We start from the raw sequence: 21716 nt of genomic DNA, 5'->3' as shown, positions 1-21716 counted from the left end.
AAACTTGTTAATTTATTATATATTTAAATCGGTAAATCAACAAAAGGCCTTTGAGTTTTTACAATTTTATAAATAATTCTAAAAACTTTTTCAGTAGTAGTGAACTTTCATTTCAATACTTTCAATAATTTGATTTTAAAACTTTTTTCTATTTGTTTTTCTTTTGATTGTTTATGTGATTCTAATGCTTTAAGATGAGCGTCAAATTTTTTGTGTTCAAAGATTTTTTTTCTCAAACTAGACATTTAGGTTTCTTTTGACTTTCTATTCGAAATTATAGAACAAGGCAGAGGCGTAAATTGAATCCAATTTCTAGTGGTGCAAAGGCATATTCTCAACTTATAATTTCCAACACACCAATTTTCCAATTTCCTAAGTAAAATTCTTCCCAATAAACTATATATTTTCCCATATATTTCTTTAAATAACAAATACATTTTGAATTATTTTAGCAGTAAAACTTTTATTTATTTATTTATTAATAAATAAAAACTATCAAATTTTGTTTTTAATATGCTGATTTCCTTGGCTCTTGAAAATCATATTATAGGTAATTTTAATATTAGGTAAATAAATTTCAATAATTTTCTGGTGGTGCAAAAATATATCTTTGCACCACTACATTTTAGATGTGGAATTTTAGATTTGCACCACCCAGTTTACGCCACTAGAATAAGGTTTGGAAAAGCAGAGTTATGTCAACAACAGATAATCCTAAATTTGTTATATTTTTACAAATCAAACAACCAAATGCTTTATTTTTAACTTTTAAAATTCACATACGTATTATGTAAATAAAGCTAAATTACACTATCGGCGGATGGCGATTATCGTATAGATAAGCAATAAATGTACTTATGTATGTTTGACGTTTATTAAATATTTTAAAATGAACAATTATGCAAATGTTTAAATTTTATCAAAATATGGTAGGTACAGTAAAAATTTGTTTGAACCTGAAAGTTAAACGTATTTTTTTTTTACGATCCGGAACGTTAAAAAAAATTTTGTCGTGAACCGGAACTGCGTTCTGGTACGTTCCGATCTATTTCGAGCCCTGAATACAGTACATTAATTAGTATTGTTCTTTAGGATATCACAGAGTTATTATTCTAACTGTAGTTTGAGAAATATAATATTATTATTAATAATGTTATCTTTACTCAATTATAGTATTTGATGAGTGACAATTTTTTTTCTGTAGTGAGCCAGTGACGTAATTCGGGGAAGAGGCAACTCATGCATGTGCCACAGTTTAGACTCTAGACTATAGAGGTTAGCTATGCCAAAGCACATTATCAAAATATACGTAAAAGACGTACATACATATTTTATAAAGCTATTGACATGTTGTAAATCAGAAAAATGAGACGTGTATTATATGGGTACTTATAAGTACAAATCATTATATTTTTAGATTAGTTTGATATCCCCCTACTATCACTTTGATAAAATGAGCAGCCGAATAGGCAAATTAATAAGAGTATGCTGACTGCACTACTGTAAAAACTGAAATGACGCCACTGCAGTGAGTGCACTTAAATCACTGGTGTAAAAGTATTACATGAGTATGAATTTACGAACTCCGGTATTTTTCAGTTTTATGTTTTTGCGATATGTATTTTAATTTCCACTCTGGTGCCGCTTATATAGTGTATGATAATATCTGTACGTGAACGTACAACGGCTCATGCCGAAATGGTCTCAAAGATACATCGGTTGTAGTAGATACTAAATAATATAATATGTAAAAAGCCCTGAAGTTTCCCGTAGACGAGCATTATTACTTTTATTAAAATAAAGTTTATACAACACAGAAACGATGGTTTAGTGTGTACTTAAATACTAATCGAAACCGCGTGTCAATTATGCATAAGTTGCTTACACATATTTAACATACATGCGCAGCACAAACACTTTAATGTGTATATCATAATTATGTGAATACACACACACACACACACACACACGCATACATATATACACACCTAAGCACTTGTTTACGCTGTTAAGATGTTACGTAATAATTGCGACAGCGGCGTTACACCCTCCTGTTCAGTCTCGAAGAGACAGCCAAGAAACCGTTGGCCATACCTTGGCTCATGGATATGGAGCCGTTTAAACTGATATACTTGATTAATTTGGCGAACGCCTGGGTCACCATATCCGGGTGGATTTCGATGTTGGTGACGATGGAGTTTACCGCTCTCAGGCCGTCGGTCACTTGGTTGCCGTTGACGATGTTGGTGGCCAGCGACAGCGCTTCCGTGCACATGCCCGGATTGGCTGTGACGGCCGTGTCGTAAACGTCGTGAGCAAGTTTCTCCAAGCCACGGGCCGCCATCGGCCCTAACAATATCGAGGTCAGCGCGTTGCTGGCGCCGATCACCTTGTCAACCCGTTCCTTGTTGTTGGTCAACTTTGCCCGTCTCTTGATGATCCCCACCAGCGTGTACCAGAACTTTCTGCTGGTCAGAAAATCTTCGATCGCGTTTCGCACCGACCTCACAATTAGCTTACCGCTCTCGTTGGTTCTGTTTATGTCCTCCGCCGTCTCCCAGATCATGTTCTCCACTTTGGCTAGGTTCGGGTACTTGGGAGGTGGCGGGGCCACTTTCTTCGACGTAGTCTGTCTCATCGTCCTTCTCGCGGTCGGCTTCGTGGACACCTCTGCCGGTGCTGTTTTCTTTCTCACTCCAACCCTGGCTTCAGATCCGGCTCGTGTAACCGGTACAGACATTTCCGTTGGTTCTCTTGCTAATCGCTTCATCGACGGCGTTGCGCTTACGTCCGCGTCTTCTGCAACTTTCCGCGAACCACGCATTTGTAGCGTTGCACCAGACAACGCATCCTGAAATGTGGTGCAAAACCGTTCAAAGTAGGTAAAGTAAGTAGTATAATAATCAGGGTTGGTTTTTTAGGTAGATAGTAATACGGAATATAGTCAGGGAGGCTTCAAATAATATATTAATAACAATATATTTTTTGCTTATTAAAATATTCAATTATATTTTATATTTTCTTCTTGCTTGCTACTCATGCGTACATTTTAACTATATAGATTTTTCTATGTTTACCGTTAAATAGGTACAGGTTAGAGAAGTTTACTCAATAACTAATTTTTTCTTTAAATCTTGTTTGGCAAATAATACCACGTAATACAGTAAGAAACAAATGTTCGGGATATAATTTCGAAATCATTATTATTATTTGTAATTTACTATCACCCAAGCAAATATATACTAATTAACTGGAATAAATACATAGGTATGAACTGGAATTAATATTCGTTAAATTCTTAACATTCTATTACACATTATCGCTTCTTGTCTTTACATTCCAAAAGACGAATCCACATGAAAACAATATAAAAATAAAAGTGTTTAAGTGGCGTTTCTTGTAATATAAGGTATAAATGATGCTGGATTTTTAGTTAATTGTTTGATGAACGAATACGCAAAACTTGCATACGGAATATGTAAAAAAAAAGAAGATTTTCAATGGCTAATAATATAGACTAATCGACAATCGTATACTTTAACAAGTACCTTTTGGATATTTGGACCGGATAAATGAAGGCAATCGACGAACGACGAACAAATTTAAATAATGCGCTGGCTACCTATACATGTATTTGAATGCAATTGTGTTCGTAAATTGTATTACCTGAATGAAGAAAGAGCACAGCACAAGCGTCAAGAGTTGGGCGTAGGCCATCGTTGAGTTTTTTTCGATAAAGTATTTGTCACGGGTTAACACGAGTTATGGATTTTTATACCCGATTATTACAAGAACTTTGGCACTGCATTGGTATTGGAACAATAGCCAAACACCTGGCACATTAAATACCGCAATTATTGTAATGCGTTGAAATTAGTAAAAAAAAAAAATACAAACACAAAATAATAACGTAATATATATAGTATATATAATATATACAACACATCGAAAATGTACAAATTGTTATAACACCTTCGTCAACCGAAACGAAACCCCGTGTGGTAAATAACATTTACAAATTACATTTTACAAATGTGATTACCTATTCTAATTTTTGTTTTGACTAAATTGTTTTCAAGCAATTTAAAACGAGTTTCGAAGGGCAATTTACAAATGAACAGTAAAAAAATTATATTCATGTACAAATAAAAGCCGCCAAGAACACAGCATTTTAGATTGTAAACGCAAATTAAATATTACATATCGAGTAAAAAATGTACAATACTTAAACATGGTACCTATAAATTATTATTTGAACCAATAATATATAAATTATAGGAAGTATTAATATATCAAGGTACCACGCTATTAAGTACCCGTAAATATTTCAGTATAATTATTTATAATTACAGTTTATAGTGTCCCATAAATCTGTTACGATATTTCCGGACTCCTAAGATAATAAAGACAATGAAATTCTATTTTTTTTTTTATTTGCCTCTCATAAATCTGGAGTTCAAAAAATTCCGTGCAATAATATTATTAAACTGTGGGGGACTTTGTCTGCACCAAAATTGCAATATTACATATATTCTCAATTCATCTAGTCATAATCATTATTTAAATAAAAATAAAAAAATTTTGGGTGATTTATTCCTTTCATGAGAACCCCCGTAAAGGCCGGTTCATACGCAACGACTTATTGTACGTTTTATCGAACGCGACTAATCGTATAAAGTAAAACGGTGTGTGTATACAGTAAATCGTACGTTTTATCGATCGGAATGAAATCCAAGATTGGATCGAAAAACTGATAGGCGCGGATTCATTTTACGCGAAGTTGAACGACGTGTCGTCACATGTAAATACAAAATTGGTGTATAGTACAACTTTTCGTCTTTTTAGGTTTAATTTTCTCCTTTAGTTTTAACAACTTAATTTCGTTTTTTTGTTTTTAATAATTATAATATATTATATTAGAACCTACTATTAGTAGGTATATTAACCTATAATATTTAATAAATAATATAAGGTTTGATTCACATGGTATTTTTTGTTTTCTTGCGAACATGTCTGATCTACGAAATTCTGTTGCACACGTACTAGAAACATTATGGTAAATCACAATAGTGCTTCTTCCATATCGTTAAACATCAATCAAATAACTGAACACTATTGAAGAATGAACAGAAATACAGTTAAGACTGGAATGGAAAACTGAGTAAAAGTTGGAACGTGTAGACACTTTATAAAATATACGTCTTATTGTTCATTTTATATGTCCAGCAAAACGTGCAATAAGTCGTTGCGTGTAAACCGGACTTAATGGAACCAATATACCTACCTATTTTTGTACTTATGGCTCATTTATTTAGACGAATCAGCTTTTTACAATTCATTACTATTATCAGCTATTAGAGCATACAGGGGCGCAATTTCAATGAAAAAACTGGGGGTGCTGAAGCCCTTCTATCTTTTTCATGTTCATTAATGGTTATAGTGTTATACACCCGCAAATCGTACAATTCAACAGTTCTTAAAATATTTGGTAAATATATGAATATTTCTAAATTAAAATTAGTGACTTTAATTTTATATTTTTATTGCGCGTATAACGAATTACCTGTCTGTAAATACACATGATCACATTCTGACTGAAGCGAAAGATATTATGGTTTTATAATGATATTTATATTTTATTTGTTTAACACTTTTTCGGATAGAAATACTGGTCCAAATTTTTTTCTAGGACTTTTTTAGATTTTAAATTGGCATACGGTGGTACTAAATCAGTGGTCCTCAACCTTTTTTTGTTCACGGCATACCATTATACATCACAAGTTTTCGCGGCACACTCATGCACTTGACAACAATAACAATTTTAGCTAAACGCTAAGATATCCAGTTGGGTTAAAACCGTACAGTTTACCTACATATGTATCTGCACAATTAATTGATATTTAACTGTCATATGTTCATCAGTCGGTATTTTCAAATATCAGACATTTTTCACGGCACACCTAGTCGATCCCGCGGCACACTGGTTGAGAACCACTGCTTTAGATAGATCATTTTTGTAAATCATAATAATTTTTCTAGACGTGAGGAAAAAACTGTTCTGAAATGGTAAAAATACGCTGTAAATAAGACTTTTACATTTCAAATTTTAGTTATTTAGTCATAATCCCAAAAGAAATGTGGCTAGAAACTTGAAACTTTTACCCTAGAGCAAAAATATTTTTTTTTCATATTGCAAAATATTTTTGTATTGTATAAACATTTATATATTTATACAAAAAAACTCAAAAACTATTATGTTTATTAATATATAATGAATAATGAGTATTTAAATGTAAATTAACATAAACATATTTGGGGGTACTAAGCACACCCAAGACCCCCCTACAAATTGCGCCTATGATTGGCTTAGTCATACTCAGAGTATGGCTAAGCCAATGATTGGTTTTGCATGAATATAGTCGATACAATTTTTTATTAAAATATTACCCTCTTCAACCTAAACTCAATTATAGAGCTGCTATATTTTAGTAGTTTGATATGTTTGTAGTATGTTACTGTTGTCTGTTACCAATAAACGACTAAATTAAGTGTTTTTCATTTTAATACCTTTCATGATTGAGAAAGTTCAACTATCAATTTTGTAAGTATTGATCAAACATATAATAGATTTTAATGAATACATTTTTTCTTACAAACTCTGAAAATAGTATACAGTGAAATAGCAGCAATTTATATAGATTAACAAGGCTAAGAATTATTTATTTAACTAAATCAATATCAATTTCTCCAAATGTAAAGCTACTTACCATTAACTGATTTCTATAATACTTAACAGACCTTTTTTTCTTATTGACATTTAGGTTTTAGGTTATAAGGTAAAAAAAAAAAAATAATCAATACAACTAACTTTTGTAATAAAAACGTAATCATTTAATAATAATAATTATACATTAACTCCATTTTACTGGCGAATGATAATTTGGCTACAATACAGCCTTTAAATTAATATTATAATAACATCATTTTTTTTCAATGAACACAGTAGTTTCGTTTCAAAATTCATAAAAATCTCTGTACATGAAAATTAAACAACATTATTGTATATGGTTTGTATTTTATTATTTAATATTTATACATAATTTTCACTTTATCACGTGAAATGTACAATTTGGTAAAAATATTAACATTAATAAAAAATATGGGGTTTGAAAAATCACAATTGAAAATCATTAAAACTATGAGATGATTTTAATTTACACAGAAACCACATAATGTATTCATTAATAACTTACATTTTTCTTTGAAAAAATAGTAAATCCACGTTCTAATTATAGAAAAATTTAGTTAGCTAGATTAATATTATGCCTGAACAAAACGTAAAAAAAAAAAAAAAAAATTATTTTAGATTATAATGGTATTAACCTAATGTTTCATATTAGTATAAATATATTTATGATCACTATTCATAATATTTCATTACAGATTAGAAAAATATACAAATATAATATACATTTTATTCCGTGACTTTATATTATGATGAATAGTATATTGTACATAAAATAAATATGTCTAACATTAGATTGTTGAAAAATATTGTAAATCTTTTCAAGATATTCAGAACTGGAGAAGGTTAAACTATATGAATTTTTTTGTGTATAGGATTCCCATCAGCAGTTCTAAATTTTAATGCAACAGTATTCATTTGATACCTCTACTAAAGATAATACTATTAAAACTCAGATTAATTTCATTAAAGTATCTATTTAATTTTCACTAATTAGATTTTAATAGGCAACTAAAACAACTTGAAGAGAAATAATAATATAAATAAAACACAGGATTAATAATTTAGCTAAACAACAATAACCCTAACATGGTAAGATAAAGAGAAAAACAAAGTAAATATATTTCAAACAATTATAATACAATTGAAAATATAGTCAATATCATAGTACTGTTTTTAAAAGAGAACTATTTCCAGTCTGCTGGAAAAAATCAAAATTATTTAACCTCAACCTTATAATTGTTTAATTGAATGATGTATAAGATCAGATAAACCTTGGCTAATAATAATTTAAATTTAAACACAAATAATATAATATAAAAGTAATTGATACATTTCAAAAACTTATATAAAAAAAAAATTCAAATTAAATTTTAATTGTAGTATAACTTAATTATACAGTTATAATATTTTCTTTGATTTTGGAAAACAATCATTTATAACAGCTATTATAAATATAACCCTTACATTTTAGAAAATTATCACTTTAAATCAAGCCAATGAATTAGCAATTAAAAAAACATTATAAAATTAGTTGATTCTTAAGGCTACACGTAAAAAGTAGCCAAGATCTACTAGATTAAATTGAAAATCGCACATTCTAAACAAGGTAACTATAGTTGATTTGGAAACAGGTCTCTTCTAAACATGCTGATTACTCTAGAAAAATACTTTAGTCAATAAAATATTAGAGCAATTAATACAAATTTGATATTACATTCAATATTTACCTAATTTATTAGATTTGAGCTGGTATACTAGATGTAGAAGCAACTTCCATCATTTCATCTTGGTTCTGATTCAGGAAACTATTACTATTGACAGTGGTTAACACATGAGGTCTATATGGTTTTCGAGCAACGTGATTATTAAATGGCCTGGCACATTCATTAAACAATCTTGATTGGTCTATTTCTCTGTGATTAGTGGTGTTAGGTCGTACAATTCGGGGTTGATCTACATTTACTGGGTTTGATCTCACAATCACTGGGTATGGTGATGGCGAAGATGATTTTTCAGTTTCCATTTGTTCATCAATTCGAGTAGCAGAGAGCTGAGCACACGTTGATGCAATTGGTTCAAAATCACAATTAAATGGATTATGATTCTGTGGATTTGGCTAATATTATAAAGGTAAAATAATAAATATTTAATAAACACAATTTTTTTTTTTTTTTATAAGTAAACAGTTACCCCTCTTTGAAATTGGTCAGTAGGCCTCTTAGAATCACTTAAATCTGATTGAATTATAGTAGGTGTTGATTTATGTATTCTTGAATCAAGTTTTTGCTTTTTTTGCATTATTGTTTTATGAAAATTGTCTTCTTCATCCATTGGTTTTTCTATTTCTTCTGATCTATAATGTACATTTAACGTATGGTCATGACTTGAACTTGTACCTAGGCTGTCTAATAATGACGGAGCTATGTACGTAAAACCCTGTATAAAAAAATAACAGTATTTATGATAAAGTAATAGATGCACATATACATAATAATAATATATAAATAATTAAATTATATTTTACTTTTATATCAAATTCATGAAAACTATGAAGTTACTTGAAAAATATATATTAAATGTTATACTAAATTGATATCATGGTACTAATTAAAAATAAACACAAAGAACAATTAGTATAAAAGCAAAATTCTAGAATCTTTTAAATAGATACAAAAGTAGTTCCTTAATAAATATAAAATATGTAATGTTAACTTAAGACAATAATTACATCAAATTTAAATTCATCATTGTCTGGTGGCATACACGAGTCTTCTACTGGTGAATCAACTGGAAGCTGATTGGTAAACCTGGAATCAAACTGTGTTGTATCATCTGCACCATTCTAAAAATTAAAAATATCAATAAATATATGATTATACATAAAAATAAATATATTGAACAAAATAGTGTTACTAGTTTTGGTTTATATGGAGCTTCACAAGAACGATTTATTATGTCCTTCCAGACAATTTTTTGGAAGAAACGATGATTTCGTATGTCTTCTCCCTGATTTGGACCGGAACCCAATCGATGACTTACTTGTCTCTATTAAATTTTAAATATACTTTATAATGAAAATGTAATTTTTTTAAAAAAATGTATAAATATTTTGATTTTTAATTTATTAGAACAAAAAATGTTTAACACAACTAATCACACAAATTTCTTCAATTGCTATTAACATTACTTTAACACAATTTTAATAATATTAGTAAAAATTTACTTTAAGTAATTTTCTCATAAGATCTTTAGCTTCCTGTGAAACATAAGGTGGCATAATTAGTTTTCCTCTAAGTATTTTTTCAATTGTTTTTTTTCTATTATCTGCACTAAAAGGTGGCTAAAAATATTGATAACATATTACAATTATTTTATACAATTTAAATATATTAATATAATTACTTACAGTTCCTGTTAACATATCAAACATAAGAGCACCAAGTGACCACCAATCAACTGGTTTTCCATGACCACTCCTAGTTAAAATTTCCGGTGCCCTAAATAATTAATATAAATGTTATTTTTTAATTAATTATATATTTATATAAAATTTCTTACATGTATTCAATAGTACCACAAAATGTATGTGTCACACTACCTCCATGAACATGTTCCTTACACAAACCAAAATCTGTTAACTTCAAATGACCATCTTGGTCTAATAATACATTTTCTGGCTTTAAATCTCTAAATATACAAAAATTTATACTTGATAAATTATTAAAAAAGATTACAGGTTTTATATAAAGCCCATAGTTTTAACAGTCTGTATTTTTAAGACTATAAGAAGAGTAAAATGAAGATGTGTTTAATAAGTGTAATATTGGTTGAAGATAAGGAATCTATGTAAGAAAAATTGATACCGACAATAGAGTAAAAAGATCTTTTTAAATTAATTTTGTTGGCAGTGAGAGCTGGTCAGTAAAGAAGTAGGTAAAGAAAATATTAATTATTGTTGCTAGAGTTGGGAAGGGTAAAATTAAAATAGGTATATAGTATAATTTCTATATAGATGCTCTGGTTGAGTTCTAGATGGAATGCATGTTTTGATAACAAATTATGATTTAATTGATATATTTTATAAACATAAATACCTAAATACAATCTTGATTTTAAAACTTCATACAATATATTTCTTTATTATTTCATACATTACTTTTAAAATATTGAAAAATTTTGATGCATTTAAATTATATAAGGATAGGTGGTTTATATGTGAAAGGTAGGACAGGGATGTACGGAAAAAGGATGGCTATTTTCATAAAGTTGGAATAGAAAAGAAAGGGGTAAAGTGAAAGAATAATGTTTATTTTATATATTTTAAAGTTATTAGTGACCTCATAATACCTGTATATTATGCCTTGACTGTGTAAATGTTGTATTGCAATTATGATTTCTGCCAGATAAAAACTGTAATATTAAAATTATTATATTGTTATAAATACAATATGAACAAATTAAACATATATATATTGACTAAGTTCTAATTCAGATAGATATATAATAAACAAGAAAATCTTATTAAAAATTATTTAATCTTTTATTATATTAAATTACGTAAGTATATCAATTTTATAAATAAAAACAAATTTAACAAAAAATGTATTTTTATAGTACATAACACTAACATTTTGAAATATGTATAATATATTATATTTTATACAATTAAGAATAATAATTAAGAAAATACTTATTTATAAGGAATAAGATAAAATGTATATACATAGAATAATACATAAAATGTATTTTATACATACAATAACAAGAAAATAATTATTGAGAATAAATCTGTAAAAAACAGTACTAGTAAATGTAGCACGTAAAAATGCAGGTCAAGGTTGAGGTTGTAACTTTAGTTTGTAAATTTGTCATGGAATGGCCTATTTTTACTATAGATGATGAAATCTAACAAGTTACATGATACCTATTTTTATCAAACACATTAAATATTTAAAATAAATCACTATTTACATCCAGACAATCAAATATGCTAAAATCAATAAAAACAAACTACAATTTTAATATTTTTTTTAAACTCGAGTTACTCAAATGTTATATTAAAATTTTAAGGTAACAAAATAATAAATAAAATTACTTATCAGAATAATTGAAAAAAAAAAAAAAAACTAAAGTTATTTAATTTTATATTACCATGCTGTATCTTCTAAAAATATGCCTTCACGTTCTAAGTGCATGAAAAGTTCACCACCACTTAAGTATTCCAAAATAAGATATAATTTTCCATCTGTTTGAAATGCATAGAACAAACTGACTATAAATGGATGCTAAAAATATTAATAAATATGTTAACTTTATTCATGTTATAACCTATATGAGCATAACATCATTTTTTTTATAAAAATAAATAGAAATTGAGCATTTTTAAAATTTATCACTATGCATTATATATTTTATAAACAAAATTGAACTTGAACCTTAACAGCCTCAAGAATATTGCGCTCTGCTTTGGTATGAGCCATATCCTTGGAATTCCTCACAATTGTGGCCTTACGTAAGACTTTCATGGCAAATACACGATTTGTATCTTTACCAGTTTTTTTTCGAACTTGAAATACTTTTCCATAACCTCCTTTTCCTAATACTTTCAATATTTTGAAGCAATCTGGAGCTAATTTTTCTTTGGTCTGGTTTACTGTTTTATCTGATAATTTTAATGTTTCAACATCACTGGACCTAATAATTATTAATAGTATTATTTTATCAAATTATTAAATACTTAATTTATCAAAGTAAAATTATAAATTTTGTAAATAAAATATATATTTTTATATATATTATTAATTAAATTGTAGTCGATTAAACTAAGTCATTAGCTAATTAAAATGATATATTGCACTCTAAAATCTTACTTTTCATCATATTCATAAATATTTGGTTCTTGAGCATAACATCCCTAAAAAAAATTAATTTTTTTTAAAAAAATTGTCATTTGTAACAATACATAATAATATAAAAATCATAAATGGATCTTGTTTTTTTAAACAACCAAGCATATTAAGTAATTTAAAAAAAAAATTAGAAATCTAATCATTGAAAATTAAGTTTTTTAAATTTGATATAATTATAGAAACTATTTTTTAATTTAATGGAAATGCAGAATAATTGTTTAAATTATGATTTATATTAAAATAATAATAAAAAAATGCTTTTAACATAATTATTATTAATTACTATCAGTATTTACAGTATAATTCATAGAAACAATGATTTACTATCATTCATACGAAAACCTATCTCAATAATTTATCTATATTAAAGTTTATAAAATTAATGAAAAAATATGTGTACCATATTATTAATAATGAGGGCTCGGATTTTAAAGCATATGCTTATTTTTTTATAATCGAGATAGAACTCTAATTTTTAAATATAAATTTGTTTCATATTCTGTTTCCAAATAAACCAATTTATTTTTGCTTTCTTTTGGCTTTTTTTTGTGTAAATGCTCTTTTTGCTTTTTTATTGTTTCTCAGTTATTCCAGTTGTGAAATTTTCATATGTTTACTATACTAGAGTAATAATAAAAAAAAAAAAAATTTGTATTTATTTTATTTTACAATACGGGACGAACCTTTTAATACATGAATATAATAGTATAATAATAATAGTTTTTTTTTATGGAAACGAGGTGCAATTTTAGAGAGAGAATGAAGGGTCAGTGTTGGCAATGCGCAAAAGACGGATGATCGGTGAGTTAAGATAGTAGTTTGAGGAAGAGAAAGGTATATGAAATGGAATAGATGATCGTGTACGGCGGGAGGGGACATTAAATGAGATACGGGATAGTGATTCAGGATTGTCAATTTTAGATGAAAGAAGATTAGATAGAAATGATAAGTTAGCTGAATGACGACAATCGGCGAGGCTTTCTAAGGAAATGAGGCGTTGGATTGGCGTGTAATCGTGTGGTGAACAGACTATCTTTAATTTGTAAGCAGCTTGACGGAAGAATTTTCTTTGAACCCTTTCAATCATGCTACATGCAGAAGCGGTGGACGGATCCCAGAGGACGGAACCATACTCAAGGATGGGACGGACTAGGGAGCAGAAAAGAGTTTTTAGAGGTGTGATCAAGTGAAAGTCTGTGGAGACACGGTTTATGAAGTCTAGCAGTTTAAGAGCCTTACAACATATTATCTGAATGTGCATATTAGGGCACAGGTTCCGTGTGAGAGTAAATCCTAAATCCTTTACATAATTATTACAGGTTGTTAAGGCGGTATTGTTTATGGAGTAAACATTCTCGATTACAGAATTAATACGACAAAAAGTCATTACTGAACATTTAGTTATATTAAGAGCTAGCCCCAAAGATTCACCTCACGCCACTAATCGCTGAAGGTCGTTTTGAAGAAGGTGACAGTCAGAGATGGATTTTATACGGAAAAAGATTTTTATATCATCAGCAAAGATAACAAGTTTGGAATGCTGGAGGACGGAGTGCGCTGAGTTTACGAATAGGGCAATACTATAGGGCAATACTAGGGCAATAGCATATACTGATGGTGTTTAATCAAACAAAATTAAATATCATAGGTTAGATTTAAACAAAATCATTTGCATGAAGTGTATACTGATAACTTCAGTGGATGTAAAGCATAAAAACATTATATTTGTATAAAAACATACTGTCAGATATAGAGACAGTTTCACCACTGAAAATCTTACAATATAATATACATGGTATTTAATTAATTTTTTTTATTCAGTTTTATAACAAATTAATATTAATTTTTGAATTTTAAGATAATTTTGTGCTTTTTTTTGTTATTTATCCATGCTTTAAAATCCAAACCCTATAAATAACTATTTTTAAAATTAAGAATGGAATAAACTGTATTAAATAAATAAAAAAAATAATTTAAAATATATTGATAATAATATCTAATGGTTACATTTTAAGTACTATTATAATTATGCATCAAGTTATTAGAACATTAAATTAGTTTAAGTAGTTATGAATTTTTTTAATATTAAAAATACATTTTAAATATTTATCAATTACCATTAAATTGGTTATCTATTGATTCCTTGAAACATTTACTGTTAAAGTATATTAATTGTTAAAAATGATCTAATTACTATTACGAGTGAAATATTATAGAACTTATATTGGACTAAACAATTATCATTTTGCTAAGTCAATTGAATTCTTAGAATAGTTTTTTTTTTTTTTAAATAGTAGTGTCCCTTAATACTACTATATTAGTTTTATTAGCCATTTTATCACTCAATATACTAGGAGTTTCGGTTAATAATGTAAATTTATATAATATATTACTAGAACGTTTGTTGGTTTAATCTATTGAGATCTATTGCGTTTTGGAGGCTAGGCATACCTCATCAAAAGCTAGTTTGTTCTCAATTGTTATTGTGTGAATAACATAGTTTTTTATAGGTTTCAAAATGTTGAATTATGTACCAAAAAAAAAATGTTTTGCAGGGAAGTTTGATAACCTTTTTTCATTTGATGAAAATGGTTGTTGAAAGTTATTGATTGTGAGTTGAAGGTTATGTTGAACATATTATTATTCAAAAAATATGTGGACAATAGTTTTAATGGTTTAAAACTGGTGAGTTTGATGTTAAAGACAAGGATCGTCCTGGTTAGCCAAAAGTTTGAAGATGCAGATTTGCAAGTTTTATTGAATGAAAACTTCGGTTGAACACTGAAACAATTACAAAGTACATATTGTCTGAATAATATTTCTATTCTCAAGAAGAATTTAGCTCGACGGATGGCTGGCCTCAAAAAATGAAGAATTCTTCTGGCAAGGAATTCATAATCTGCCAAAAAAGTGGGCATAAGTCATAGAAAATGATGGCCATACTTTGATTACTAAGATAATTCATATTGTTATGAAAATAAACGCTTAAATTCTGCGAAAAAATTGACATTATTAACCGAAACACTTATAAAAGTTTATTAATAAATCTACAAAATTATTTTATTATAATGATATGCAAGTATAATTTTTGAGAAAAAAACTTCCTAGAATACAAAACATTGAAAACGTTTTTTTTAAGTAATTGTAGGTACTTCATTATTTTACTAGAAGTAGAATGTATATTTATAATAAAAAACCTTTAAAGTTTATAATATTCATGTAAACAATTTAAAACTAACTATGAAAACTTATTGCACTATAATGCAATCTACTATAATTGACAGTTTGATTATTTATTATTATTTGTAGGTACTCAATATTTCAAAATAATGTTGCAATATTTAATTTTAAGTTAATATCTTCTTTTGTTGTGGACACTTTTTTTGGTAAAAAATAATTGATTTGCACCCAAAGTTTATTAAATTTATTTTATGGTTAGGAATTGGATATACCCAGTTATATAGAACTACTTGTAGTATATAATATCTTATTATAAGATATAAATAACAAATATAGATAAATATTTAAAAATAATAGTATTCATTAAGTATACTTAAGATAATTTTAAATCTAAATTACTTGAGTTTAAATTATAATAGATAATTATTATTTATTATATAACAATAATACACATTATATATATTATAATAATAAGAACACTAAAAGTATTGAATCTAGTATGTAAAAATAAATTGTAAAATTATATCTAATTCACTAATAATACCAATTTAGAAAAAAATAAAAGATTAAATGACATACGAAATAACTAAAAATAATTGTAAAAATAAATAATCAAGGTCAACAAGTTTATAATTGATATTGATTATGGTTTTAATTTTGAAAAATGTGATAATTTGTACTTAATCCATTCTTAAATAATAAGTGATATCTAAGTGCAAAATAGATTCATACAATACATTTTGTCAAATTTTCTTATTATTTTTTTTTTTTTTTTTTTTAATAAGAGGCAAGTCAGATACTAACAAAACATGGACAAATATTTTTAAAATTAAGTAATTTGTATATTAAGACTGATTCCTACTTGAATTTCCAAGTTATAAGAAAAATTTAAACAGTTATGAAATAAACTAATAATTATTAACCACCAGGTCAGTTAAAGAAGTTATATACATTTTTAAAATTAAATATGTAACTTTTAATTAAATCATAATAGATATTATATAATAATTTGGATAAAAGTATAATATAATTAAGGTAGCCAAATTTGTTTCATTAAAACAATTTAAAAATGATTGTAGAACTAAATTGTTTTTTAAGTTTTTAAAGATTTCTATACCTTATTTAAAATAATACAATATACAGTATTTAGTAAAAATTAATTTAAATATTACTTAAAAGCCCAAATAATTATTCTGTTTCAAGTTGATGAGTATAGTTTTAATATAATCTAAATTCAATAAGTAATTTCATGTAATAATAAAAAAAGGATAAACCAATCAATTGGGTTCATTGATCACTAAAATTTTATTTTAAGGGGTTCGAAGTCTATGATTTTATACTAAAATATATTTGTATGAATTAGTAGCAATAATGATTTATACACATTTTTAAGATTTGTGAAGCAATTAATTAATTTAATATATCATTGATTGATATAACAGTTATAACTTATGTTATAATAATCATTAAGAATATGAAAAATCATTAATACTTTTATAATAAATATCCACAAAAAAATAATTGTTGATGACAAAATATAGATCTACTTAAATACAATGTACACATATCTAAAGTCATAAAAGTATCATTTTACCTTCACAGTTTTATATTTTAAAGGTTTCAAGAGCAACTCTTAGAAATATATCATTAATGCATTTATTAAGAAACAGTTAACAATTATTTGTTTTATTTAATAACCATATTGTGGTATTTTTTTATTTAAGTACTTATAATTAATAACATTTTTAACTTAAAAAAAAGAATATAATAGAGAATTAATATTTTTTTGGATGTATTTAAAAAAAATTTTGTTTTTTTTAAAACACATACCTTACAAGTTATTGATTTTTAGTTGAATTATATTTCTAACAAATGAATTTTGTTTCAGAAAAATAAAAAATGACATTGAAAAACTTCAATACTATTAAATCAATAGAAGGTATCTTAACTGCTTGTTAAATTTAATATAAATATATGAAACTAAAGGAACTTAAGATAAGTTTTGATTAGGGTTCTTGCTTATATATGATTTAACATCAAATAAATTGTTTATTATCATAATTGGCTCCATTTAAAAATTATCATCTACTCAATTATAATGTACTTTACAATAATATTGTATTATTATCTAGGCATGGCAAAATTAAAAAAGAATAACTTAATACACAGGTACCGAATTGTTATTAAAATCAAACAATGTTGGTTATCATCAATAATAATACACATGTAAATTAGTCATGTGGTTATTCTGGAAGGAGAATGAAATGAGAAGTCAATTAATGTACATAGCAATTGATAAAATAGTTGCTTTAGCAAATGAAAAGTGTTGTAGTCATGTACCTATTACCATTGATTAAATATATTATGTTGTGTGCCATCAATACAACAGTTCAGACAAAGGATGTATGTTAGGATATTCTAAATAATTACTCAATTTAAGTTAAACTGTCATTTATTGCCAATATTTCTAAGTACAAAATATATAATTAATTAAAATAGACTGGCATGAAGGTGTGTGTTAAGATCGGACAGTAACATATCTACATATTGGTCCGTTTGGGACTACCATTTATACCCTGTTCCTGTGTAAGATATTGTGATTCTTTCAAAAGGATAACCTACTTGACACGGACATTGTTTGATTTATTTAATTGCCAATTATTCTATATCTAATACTATAGTTTTTAATTTATACTTTAGTTATTACTGTGCGCCCAACCTTGGATTATTTATTACATAATTGGTTGGCCTCGTGAATTCTGTATTTCGCAGAGCTACTTTTCACGTATGTTATATTCCATCAAGTACTTTGTATTTATGTATTATTTGGAAAACGTTCATAATCTCTAAGCCATTGCAACCGTACTACTAGTGCTTATTATTATTAATAATAAAGTAATATTATTCTAATATTAATCATGTGATATGTGGTCCTCCATAAAATGATACTTGTAAGGACCTACAACTATGTATGTCCGTAACAACTAAATCAATGCTATTACCCTAGGAATGCGATAAGTTTTTCAGTAGATCCACAAGTGGAAAACTGTAAGAGTTCTAAGTATGAACATAAAATTTACTTGAGCAAAAACTAAAGTTAGAGTAGAAGTGTACAAGATATTATTGTTAGCGGGTTAAAGGAAAAATGCAGGAAAGCGTTTGAAATAGCAGTTAATAAAGTAATTGCATTTATATATATATATGTATATTGATAGATCAACACTAGCCTCTTCTATTTCCAATGGTTCTTCCTCCGAATCACTGTTATTTTTTTGTTCGTTGTGTTGCAGTTCTATGTCGAACACATCGGCCTCGGCCATGGTTTTGAATCTTGGAAGTTAATTGGTTTCTTGTTATATTGTATGTACCTCTTGTTAGTTGCCCGCGGCTATTTCGTTCACGCGTACGAATCTATATTATCATCAGTGACGTAATTACGATATCATTATGGAATGTGCGACTTAAATAACGACATAACGCCGTCGGAAACGAATGGGAATGAAAAATATAATAAAAAAATTAACACAAAACCCGTACGTCGGTTTGGGAGACAGAAGTCAAACACTAGTAAGTTTATTATCACGTTCGGTTATTACCTCACGCTCTAAAGATGGATGAATAGGTAACGATGTGTATAATAAATTATTATTTACAGAAAAAGTAGCATTTAAATCGCGAACACGACGACGAACACTGAACGATTGATGACGACGACGGTGTGCGTTCGTTTCACGCGATCATTCACTTCGCTCACTGCGGACACTACACACGCACACACACTCACGAATAATCGTAGACATATGCATATTATTATATACGTCGTGTTCACACGACAGATGGGTGGTGCCTACGAGACGATTTTATTATTATTATTACTATATAATAAGACGAGCGCTGTGAATAGTAGTATAGTAATAATAGTATTTCGCGTCTTCGTCGGTCCGGGACACGCGCAAACGGCAATATGGCAAAACTGTAAAGCGAACGAGATAGCGGCGGAGGCACCCGATCCGATTGGAATGAGTGGAATGTTCTCGACGGCGGCGTCGTCGATGCAGTCGGTCGAGGATGGAAATAAAATAATAATAATAATAATAAAAAAAAACAATGTTTACGAATGTGAATAACGTGCACGATACCGTAATCTATTACCTACCATAGATAAGTATACTATACACCTATTGCGACTGCCGTGCGACGTCACTCGTCGGTGCGCACTTGCCCTCGCGTTTTTCACCCTCCCCTCATCTCAAGCCTGTACCCCCGTTCAACGTGGTGCGTACGTACGTTCCGCGCCGCGGTATGAATGAGACGCGCACATCGCGAGGTGAACAAATGACGGGTGTGCGCGCGTGAAGTTTTGTCGTCGTACGAGGCGGATACCGGTCTTTTTGAACGAAAAGTCAATTGTGCCATCCGTCAGTCGCCGCTCCTTATGGAATTACTAAATGAACCTACCAACGTTGTTTTGTCACAAATTATTTCCAAAGAACATTTTGCTAGAAAAAAATAACTTATATAATATAGGTATGTAAGGATGTGAGTAAGGATAAGGATGTAAGGAAGAGATATGGAGTGCGATGAACGGTGACGAAATATAAAAATGAAAAAACATCAAACATTTATTTTTATTTATTTTTTTTAATAATTTAATAAATTTGATCCATTTAAATTATATATATCGCTAATTATGACAATATTAGTAAAAAACAATATCTATCCCTTAATGCAACAGAGTGTACAATATTTTTTGCTATCCCATCTTTCGCCAACACAAACTGGGTGGTTCGAGAACAAGCCACGTATAATTGTCCGTGTGAAAAATATGATGTGCTCAAATATAAGCCACAGACAGACATCGTTTGGCCTTGAGATTTATTGATAGTCATTGCAAATGCCAATCTACTTGGAAATTGAAGGCGTTAAATTGTATTGGCACATCTGTGGGTATAATAGGGATTCGCGGTAGTAATATATTTTCACCTTAGAATTTGCCATTTAAAATGATGGCTTCGATAACATTTTTCATTAATTTTTTAACGACTTATCGCGTACCGTTGTACAACCGTGGTGGGTCAAATTACGAAGCAAAATAACCGGAGATCAAACCTTCAATTGTAAATTATGCGGTGGCATGCCTGGTAAATCTAATGAGTTTAAAAACTCTGTTGGATAATTTACAGCTTCAGTAGCATCGCAAACTTTATCTATAGATTTGTATGACACCAAGTTTCCTGGTAACAAATGTTCTAACTTGAGATTTAATTCGTTGACGTCCACATTTTTTGTTACTAAAATTGCTTTTTTTGCCAGCTACTCATGATTTGTGTATTGTCTGTGTATATTGGGAAATATCTGGTCAATGAGAGCATCTTGCGAATAAGTGACTGTACAGAAATCGGTCGGTAATTTTATACATCCTGTTTCATCTGTAATAATTTTGCCATCTCCAATATTTAACAATTGTTTTGAGAATCTTCTGCACGCAGCTTTTTTTGATTGAATCGCAAGTATCGAAAGCGTTCGCTCTCTATCTTTATATACATTTCGACCATGAATTGTTGACAAAGCTCATGACATCGTTGAATAACTTTGTCCTGATAGCGTCTAATCATCAACCGATATGCATAATAATCTTTCGAACTAACATGCTTGATTGTTTTGGCACCTGTTGCGGGATCTTTTTGTTTAATATTTATGTCATTTACTACCAAAAATAAAATTAATAGTTTTTAAATAGTTTTTAATAGTTTTTTAATAGTTTTATTTAATAATTCATTTTCAATTGCGCAGTTATCGACCGGGTCAAAAATTATTAAATTAAACTATGATTTATTAAATAATAGCACTTTTCTAACATTTTTTTTCGTAAAAACCTT

At 28.3% G+C, this 21716-nt stretch overlaps 2 protein-coding genes across 4 annotated transcripts; both read right to left on the bottom strand.

The window, feature by feature from the left end:
* Positions 1 to 983: 983 nt before the first annotated feature.
* Positions 984 to 3774, bottom strand: LOC112687712. 2 transcript variants are annotated; one of them, XR_003149000.1, is made up of 3 exons: positions 3667 to 3774; positions 1989 to 2851; positions 984 to 1057 (listed from the first exon to the last, which is right to left on the bottom strand). XR_003149000.1 is itself a non-coding variant. In XM_025560591.1 (2 exons), the coding sequence occupies exons 1-2, from the start codon at positions 3715 to 3717 to the stop codon at positions 2042 to 2044; spliced, it is 861 nt and encodes a 286-aa protein (XP_025416376.1). In that variant the 5' UTR covers positions 3718 to 3774; the 3' UTR covers positions 1759 to 2041. The 2 variants fall into 2 exon arrangements, 1 of the variants encoding a protein (XP_025416376.1); XM_025560591.1 differs by lacking the exon at positions 984 to 1057 and having other exon boundaries at positions 1759 to 2851.
* Positions 3775 to 8179: 4405 nt separating this feature from the next.
* LOC112687292 (ribosomal protein S6 kinase beta-2-like) lies at positions 8180 to 19982 on the bottom strand. 2 transcript variants are annotated; one of them, XM_025559933.1, is made up of 13 exons: positions 19065 to 19982; positions 12619 to 12662; positions 12184 to 12442; positions 11900 to 12033; positions 11096 to 11158; positions 10307 to 10435; positions 10155 to 10245; positions 9972 to 10088; positions 9662 to 9793; positions 9477 to 9590; positions 8939 to 9184; positions 8476 to 8864; positions 8180 to 8415 (listed from the first exon to the last, which is right to left on the bottom strand). In XM_025559933.1, exons 1-12 carry the CDS (start codon positions 19155 to 19157, stop codon positions 8484 to 8486), a joined length of 1803 nt encoding a protein of 600 aa, XP_025415718.1. In that variant the 5' UTR covers positions 19158 to 19982; the 3' UTR covers positions 8180 to 8415; positions 8476 to 8483. The 2 variants fall into 2 exon arrangements, with proteins under 2 accessions (XP_025415718.1, XP_025415709.1); XM_025559924.1 differs by having other exon boundaries at positions 8181 to 8404.
* Between the last annotated feature and the right edge of the window lie 1734 nt (positions 19983 to 21716).

Source organism: Sipha flava, unplaced genomic scaffold (genome assembly GCF_003268045.1).
Source record: "Sipha flava isolate LNK unplaced genomic scaffold, YSA_version1 109_pilon_pilon, whole genome shotgun sequence".
Taxonomy (NCBI): domain Eukaryota; kingdom Metazoa; phylum Arthropoda; class Insecta; order Hemiptera; family Aphididae; genus Sipha; species Sipha flava.
The sequence above is the reverse complement of the archived record's forward strand: the minus strand, read 5'-3'. Positions and strand labels throughout refer to the sequence as shown.